This window comes from Fundulus heteroclitus, chromosome 11 (assembly GCF_011125445.2).
Source record: "Fundulus heteroclitus isolate FHET01 chromosome 11, MU-UCD_Fhet_4.1, whole genome shotgun sequence".
NCBI lineage: Eukaryota > Metazoa > Chordata > Actinopteri > Cyprinodontiformes > Fundulidae > Fundulus > Fundulus heteroclitus.
The window spans coordinates 14,738,793-14,746,870 of record NC_046371.1 but is presented as its reverse complement, the minus strand read 5'-3'; the positions used below and the strand labels follow the sequence as shown (position 1 = coordinate 14,746,870).

At 41.0% G+C, this 8,078-nt stretch overlaps 1 protein-coding gene across 1 annotated transcript; it reads left to right on the top strand.

The window, feature by feature from the left end:
- Positions 1-229: 229 nt before the first annotated feature.
- LOC105916242 (ras-related protein Rab-39B) lies at positions 230-8,078 on the top strand. The gene is made up of 4 exons (XM_012850636.3): positions 230-552; positions 2,361-2,593; positions 4,673-4,943; positions 7,283-8,078. Exons 2-4 carry the CDS (start codon positions 2,379-2,381, stop codon positions 7,436-7,438), a joined length of 642 nt encoding a protein of 213 aa, XP_012706090.1. The 5' UTR covers positions 230-552; positions 2,361-2,378; the 3' UTR covers positions 7,439-8,078.

The following is an 8,078-nucleotide window of genomic DNA, read 5'->3' as shown; positions in this document are numbered from 1 at the left end:
TCACAAAGGGCTTCAAGTGTGTAAAATTACAAAAGTTGCACAAGTCGCAAAAGTTGTCAGTTATCTACATTTTTTTTTTTCCTCGTACGAAGTGACCAGGCTAAATGCATCAGTATCATGTAGACATTGTGTGTTTTTATTTCTGGAACATTTCTTTCCTCCAGTCCTTGAATGCAGCATCCTGGGAGTTTTCCGCTGCGCAGCTGCCGGTGCAGTTACGGTACTGGTGCTGATGAGGGCGAGGAAGAGGTGTTTTTGCGCGATACCGCGGCTGCTGCTGCTGCTGCTGGTGGCTCTGCGTCCTGCTGCTGCCATTTCGGATGATCACACGGAGATACCAGCAGCTCCCATCATAAGCTGATGCGCGCACTCAGCAGCTAGCTTCGGTACTTTTTAAACCGTGATGCCAGACGGGTTCATGTGCGTCATCTTAGGGGGGTTATTTCTGTAAGTTGCTGCATCACAGCTACCGACAGCCTCAGGGGTCATTTTCAGGAGACACAATCTTCAACATGGAGCTTGTTTTTTACTGCAGCTGAGCTCTGAATCAAGGTAGGCCACCATTCATATGTATTCATCTGCATCCCAAATGCATAGAATAAAAGATGCTCCTGGGATGATACGTGCAGGATAAAATGGATAAAACCCCTTTTCTTCTACCTTTTTGGGAATCTAGGTAACAACAATGCATTGTTTCTGCGTGTATTTCTTCGTTGAAAGTATATGGCGTGCTCCGACGCCTCGTTTTGTGTTATTGCTGAGTATCATCTACTCCACAATCCACATGGGGCTAACTACACCACTGTTTATTGAGTTGGAGGGGAGTGGCCTCCCCCCTTCCCTCCCATCCCCAAAAAATTAGATCACCCCACTGTGAATCACATGAACTGGGCTAAGATGATTTGAGCTTTTTCTTCTGGTGTCACAAACAAATAATTACTCCTATAATCAACACAAAGTGGAGCTTAAACTGAATGTATTAAATCTATTTTAAAAAGATGCACTATTTCTAACACGAAATTATATTATTTCTTTTGAAAGCATTTTCATTTTTTAGACATTTCTAGTGCCTCACAAAGGTATCAGTAGTCATTGAACATTTTTGCATTTTGTCACATTTTATGTCATAGACGAAAACAAAGCGGTGCAAAACTGTGGAGTAGAAGCACGTAAAAATCTGAAGGTACTGCATGTATATGTATTAAATACTTGGTAGAACCACATGTAGTTGCAGTCACAGCTGCAAGTCTTTTAGGGGTACGTCGCTACCAGCTTTGCACATAAAGTGAAATTTTGTGTCCATTCTTCTTTGCAAGCTATCTTGAGATCGGACATATTGGGAGAAAATTCAATATTAGGCCTGGACTTTGACTGAGTCGTTCTTATACGTAGAAATGCTCTGATCTACACCATTCCACTGCAGCTCTGGCTGTATGTTGCTGGAAGCTAAACCTCCTCTCTCCACTCTGAGGTGTTTGGCAGCAGATTTACTTCCAGGATTACTCTGTAATTTAGCTCCATCCATCTTCGTTTCACCTCTTACATGCGTCTCTGTTCCTGCTGGAGAAAAGCATGAGGCTGCCACCGTCATATCTCACTGCGGCGTTGTTGATTCCACAACTAATGTTTTGCATGTAATCCAGAAAGTAAAAATTTGGACTCATCTCACCAGATGGGGGCACGGCAAACGGCAAACTGGATCTCTTGTTGATTCATTTTTGTTTATTTGGAGGAGATAAACAACCTCTACCTGAACTGTGCAGCTCCTCTCGTGTTTCCTTTTGGCATCTCTGATTAATGGTCAACTTGCCCCCTATCTTAGGTGGACTGCCATGTCTTTATACATTTTTTTATTTGTAAAGCATTTTGAAAACAATCTGTCCAATCTTCGTCTACTTCACATTTATCTGCTTTGTTTTGGTATATAAAATCTGAATAAAATACATTAAGCACTGTGACTAACAAAATGCTCAAACTTCAATGTATATATTTATGTAGATAGATAGATAGATAGATAGATAGATAGATAGATAGATAGATAGATAGATAGATAGATAGATAGATAGATAGATAGATAGATAGATAGATAGATAGATAGATAGATAGATAGATAGATAGATAGATAGATAGATAGATAGATAGATAGATAGATAGATAGATAGATAGATAGATAGATAGATAGATAGATAGATAGATAGATAGATAGATAGATCACTAAATTGGCCAACAAACTGATCAGAGAAGATAATCTGAAGTATCCATGACACAAAGTTAAATCTTTGTAATGTGAGCTTTTGCTTCTTTCCTCTGATTTTAAGCTCAGTTTAAAACCTACTAACGCATTTTTTTTTCTGCGACAGATTAAACCCACATGAGACATGGAGACAATATGGCTGTACCAGTTCCGTCTGATCGTCATCGGAGACTCCACGGTGGGCAAGTCGTGTCTCATCCGGAGGTTCACGGAGGGCCGCTTCGCCCAGGTGTCAGATCCCACCGTGGGGGTGGACTTCTTCTCTCGCCTGGTGGAGATCGAGCCGGGAAAGAGGATCAAACTTCAGATCTGGGACACTGCGGGGCAGGAGAGGTTCAGGTACAGACCTCCTCTAGCTGCTCCTTTTTTCACAATTTTTACCCCTCTGTCAACTTTTAATTGATTTCAAAGGGTATTTTTATTAATCCTCCATCCCATTCATGGATGTATTGTTTCTTTTAATGCATGGCTCAGCTCCTGTCTTGGTTTCTATGTTATTCTTGCTTTTGTAAAGCTCCTCTATTGTGTTCCCTTAGTTGGAATATTTCTTGTCTTTGAATAATGTTGCAGAGCTTGTTCCTTGTGAATTCTCCTTTAACTCCTTCTTTATCATCTGCAGTGATGTGAAAAGAATAAAGAGACCCTGATTCAGTGAAAGAAACGCTCATATATCAATGCCGATATGAGTTTTATGAAGACTTCTTTTTAATCTTTGGAAATTGAAATGACTGGGCTCCACTTGAACGTCAAACTTTTACCTTGTTTTCATGTTAATAAATATCCGCCGAAAAATGCATTTTCAACTGAAGAAAAAGTGACACCCAATTTCTCAATTCTCACCCAGTCCTTGACAGATTTCAGTCATTATCACATTGCAGGGTCTTATTCTGCTTCAGCCTTTTTTGTAAAATAGACAGTGTCACATTTCCTTCAGTGACTCTCTTATTCAGGGTAGAGATCATGGTGAAGACCCATGATGGTGAGCTTGCCATGTCTTGCTCTAGCAAAGCATCCCCAAACCATGGCCCTCACACCTCCATGCTTGAGGTCTCCTCCTTGCATTCCTCCTAGGAAAGTTTACTTAATCTCCTTGTAATTGCAAAGGCATGCATGTTCGTATCAAGAGGCTGTTTTGGGTCCAATTGTTGACATTTTAGGTGTTTTTAGGAGATTTCTAGCATCATGCAGGCTGCTTCCAGGGTGAACTTGTTTGGACAACACGTTGGCAGAGGTTTAAATGTCCTCCGATTGCAAAATACCTTCCCTACTGTGGAATGGCTGATTTAAGATTTCCTTTAAAACCCTTTTTAAATCCTTTATCACACTCACAAGCTGCTACAAGCTTCTTTCTGAAGGCGTCAGACAGCTCTTTGGGTCCCACCCCGCTTCCTGTGGCCCTAACATGATGCTTAAGTGTGATTTACCTATTTTAAGTGAGAATCAACTGGAGTGGGGAGTATCCTAAATTATTCAAAATCAAAAATAGCTTTTTTTTTGTTACTCTTCAGAGGAAAATTTAAAAGGTCTTTTCTTGAGTTTTTTTTATATGTTACATGAATTTCTTCAAGTAACATATAAATATGAGTTAACGTATTGTTAACTCATATTAAATTGTCCAAATATGTTAGAAACCCCTTCAAACTGTTCCAAGGTGTCCTAATTTTCACATGGTCACAGATTTAACTTTAAACACCTTCTTACTCATGTAACATCTTTTTATTCTCCCTTAACCAGTATTTACGCTCCAGGTTTATTACCACAGAGACCAGAAAAGAAGAAAACGTCACAGAGCTTCATCATTAGTGGTGCTCTTTCCATGGCAGTGCTGTTTTTATCACTTAGTCCCATTTTGCATGTCGTTTAATTAGCGGTGATTCATTTTGAGATTCCCTGCCTCTGTAGTAGTTTAGTTAACATTTGACTGGCTTACATCAACACATGTCGGAATGGCTCGGTCAAAATCTAGACCTAAGTATACTTAATTTTACGTTTTTAGGACACTATGTACCTAATTGGACTGGGCTCGAGCTTTTATTGAAAGAATTGGCATAAATTCAAAGCTCTAGATAGTTAAAGCTGATAGAGACATAAGCAAAAAAACAACAACCTTGGAGCTGTAATCGTCATTAAATGTTCTACAAGGTACTTATTCAAGGATGCTGAACACAAATTCCCACCATATATTTCTGATTTTGATTGCTAAGAAAATCTGAAAAATCAAGCATCCTTTTCTTTCCAGTTCACAAACATGCTCTGCTTTGTGTTGCCCTAACACAAATATTCCAGGATAAAAGACATCGAAACGTTTGGTTTTAAGTGCGGCAAAATTCGGAAGCAATTAAAAACCTTTTGCAAGACACCTCTATGTGCCAAATAAATTAATAACACCAGCAATCCCACGTCCATCTGCCCATCCAGGTCCATCACCAGAGCGTACTACCGTAACTCGGTGGGCGGCCTTTTGCTCTTCGACATCACGAACCGCCGCTCCTTCCAGAACGTCCATAACTGGCTGGAGGAGGCGCGGAGCCACGTCCAGCCGCACAGCATCGTCTTCCTGCTCGTCGGCCACAAGTGCGACCTGGAAGCCCAGCGGCAGGTGACCCAGCACGAGGCGGAGAAGCTGGCGGCGGCCTACGGGATGCGTTACGTGGAGACATCCGCACGGGATGCTATCAACGTGGAGAAGGTCTGAATATACAGTGATGGGTAAAAGTATTAGCCCCCTCAGGGGCCCCCCCCCCCCCCCCCCAAGTATATCCAGTCTTCACATTATGATATTTATCCATGCCCACATGGCCCTGTGTGAAAAAGTAATCGCCTCAATGCAGTACCATCATGCATTGTTGTGATTAAACAACTTTGTTGGAAGCTGAGCTAAATCTAACTAGCCACACTTAAGATGATCTGTACAATCAATAGATCCCTTCAGTAGAAGCTGTCCAACAACATGAACTAGGCTAAAAGATCTCAAAAGGTCACGCATGTCCCAATCTGAAGAAAATTAAGAAGAGATGAGAAACTTAGTCACTGACAACTTAATGCTTAAAAGGGTAACGGTCATCTTCAGAGCTTTAGGGAGTCTAAGGAACATAAGTGAGAATCATTAAGATATGACATTCCTTTATGGGGCGAGACAGTGGCAAAGATACACACAACTGTTAGTAATGAAAACAACAAACAAATCTAACGTTAATTCCAAGGCAACAGAGAAAGAGCTTATCAGAAAATATCTATCTATCTATCTATCTATCTATCTATCTATCTATCTATCTATCTATCTATCTATCTATCTATCTATCTATCTATCTATCTATCTATCTATCTATCTATCTATCTTGCATTAGGTAAGGTCAGCATTCATGATTCAACAAGAAAAGAGAGAGACTATTGCAGCTACAAAAAACAACAACAATATTTTCCCAAAACCTTTGGGAAAATATTGTGTTCTGATGAGACAAAAGTAGTTTTTTTTTGTTTTTTTGGAAATGTGTCCCAATGACACGAGGTGTAAAACTAATAGAGCATTTTAGAAACAGCGATGACAGTCAAGGTGGTGATGTGATGGTCTGCCTCTGCTTTGCTGTTTCTGGACCTGGATGCCTTGCTGCAAAATGCAAGGCCATCAGTTTATGACCTTCAGCTCAAGCATACCTGGGTTATCCAGCAGGACGATGATGGAAAACACACCAACAGAAGGTTTTGAGGTGGCTTACTCAAAGTTCAGATAAATCTCGCTCAGATGCTTTGACCTTACCTTAAAAAAAGACTTCATTGCTTGATAACCCTCCATGGTGGCTGAACTAAAAACAATTCTGCTGAGACGAGCGGGCCAAAAACGTATCCACTCAAAACTCATCCACATGTGAAAGACATCACAAACACAACAAGTTACGAGGTTTAGGGGGCAAGTACTTTTCATGTAGAGCTAGGTTGGTTAAGAAAATGCTTTCGTCCCTTAAAGGCTCATAGACACGTTATTTGACTTTTTTTTATTTAAAGGTCAGTAGCTCACACTGGTTGCATACAAGGTTTTTATGAAAGATTATCACATTGTCGTGGCATATTAGTTGTTATTTTTGGTGTTTTATGCCTGTTCTTTTCTCAATTTGTTAGTAGATAAAGGTTTTCGTGTTTATTCACGTTTTTAACCGGAAGTACGTAGTGCCGGGTTTAAAACAAGGCAGCGGCTAACGGCTATTAGCATCTCCCAACCAAACAATGAAGAAAAGTCCAAGATTCAGTGAAAAAGTGCATAAAAATACGATTCCAAGAGGGAAAAGACTGAAATGTCGCTGGGAAAACAGTATGAACGTTGGTGTTCACTGAAGCGGACGCTAAACCTGCCGATTGCTCAGATGTGACCGAAGAGTTGACGGATGTGATTGAATGCTCCGATATGAGGCTCTTAAAGTTGCTGTAGATCGGTATATTTAATTAATAACAATTGGTCTTCGACGACTGCGAGCTTCCACTTTATTGTGCATTGCAGAGAGTCAGGTTTGGTCTGGTATTATTTACAATTTATTTATAAATTAAGAAAACCGGCATTATAATAGTTCTGCGATACTGCCACTAGATGTCGCCACATCTGTTTATATTTGTTAATCACGCCGGAGAACAAATAATTTTTGGCTGAAAAAGGAATATCAAACCAATATCAAAATGGAGGCTTGGTGTATATAACCTTATTTTACAATGATCAAAAGTTTTTTGGTGTTTTTCTATAAGCATATTACGTGGCTATATACCTTTAATAAATGATGTCATTTACCAATTGCTCTTTGCAGTTCCTTGGGTCATCTTTGCCAGATATTAAGATCTGTTTCATGATCATAAACATAAATGTGGCAGAAAAACGAGTAGCGGTGCACAGGTTCAGCCATTGGGCAAGGCAAGTGTATTTATAAAGCACTTTTCAATAACAAGACGATTCAAAGTGGTCACTGTCTGTTCGGCCTCATTCTAAACTCACACGCCCATGAAGACCTTTAGCTCTGACCGAGCTATTTTTTGTTTCTACTTCAGGCATTTGTGGATCTGACGAGGGAAATCTTCGAGCTGGTCCGAAACGGTGACATCCAGATCCAGGACGGCTGGGAAGGCGTCAAAAGCGGATTTGTTCCCAACACGGTCCATTCCTCCGAGGAGGTCACCAAAGGGAGTCGGCAGTGTTTCTGCTGATGGATGCAGCGCCGGATCTGGAAAGTGGTATAAATATAACCTCACCAGACTGAAGCTCTCTGCAGCTTTTTTTTGGGGGGGGGTGGAGAGAGACTGTTCCTCACTTTAATCCTATTGTACATCTCCGACAAATCATCCATTTAAAGCTACGCTCAGATTCCCAACAAGTGTAGAAGCACAAGAACCATCCTGACCGCTCACCTTTCCGTCTGCATGTAAACGTGTGTCTGTAGCTTTTAGCGACACTGCAGCCACTTTAGGCCTTTTTTTTTCTCAATTAGTAACTCCTGTGTCTGGTTATGCTGTAGCCAAAGACTCATACTGCCAGTTTGGTGTCTGTCATCTGCTCATGTAGCCACATGAATTCAGACTGGAACGAGGACACCGAGACTGAGCCTCAAGCACACCGCCATCCATTACGGATGAAAACACTTTCACTGTCCAAGTGGACAACCTGTGCTACGAATGTGACTGGATTATACATGGAGAGAAGGTGCAGGACAATAGAGGCAACCAATTAAGCCAACAGTAGAGACGCTGCCGTTTGTTCGCCTCGAACCGCTGTTGGGAATAGTCTGTGAGAAGGACCATGATCTGTAAGCACTCACTGACTGCCACTAAGACAAGATTATTGACACAA

What these genes read in the sequence shown, in the direction of transcription:
- LOC105916242 (XM_012850636.3), top strand. Translation starts at nt 2,379, where the DNA reads ATGGAGACAATATGGCTGTACCAGTTCCGTCTGATCGTCATCGGAGAC. An exon ending in GCGGGGCAGGAGAGGTTCAG is followed by an intron (nt 2,594 to 4,672) that starts GTACAGACCTCC and finishes CTGCCCATCCAG; the next exon opens with GTCCATCACCAGAGCGTACT. An exon ending in ATGCTATCAACGTGGAGAAG is followed by an intron (nt 4,944 to 7,282) that starts GTCTGAATATAC and finishes TTTCTACTTCAG; the next exon opens with GCATTTGTGGATCTGACGAG.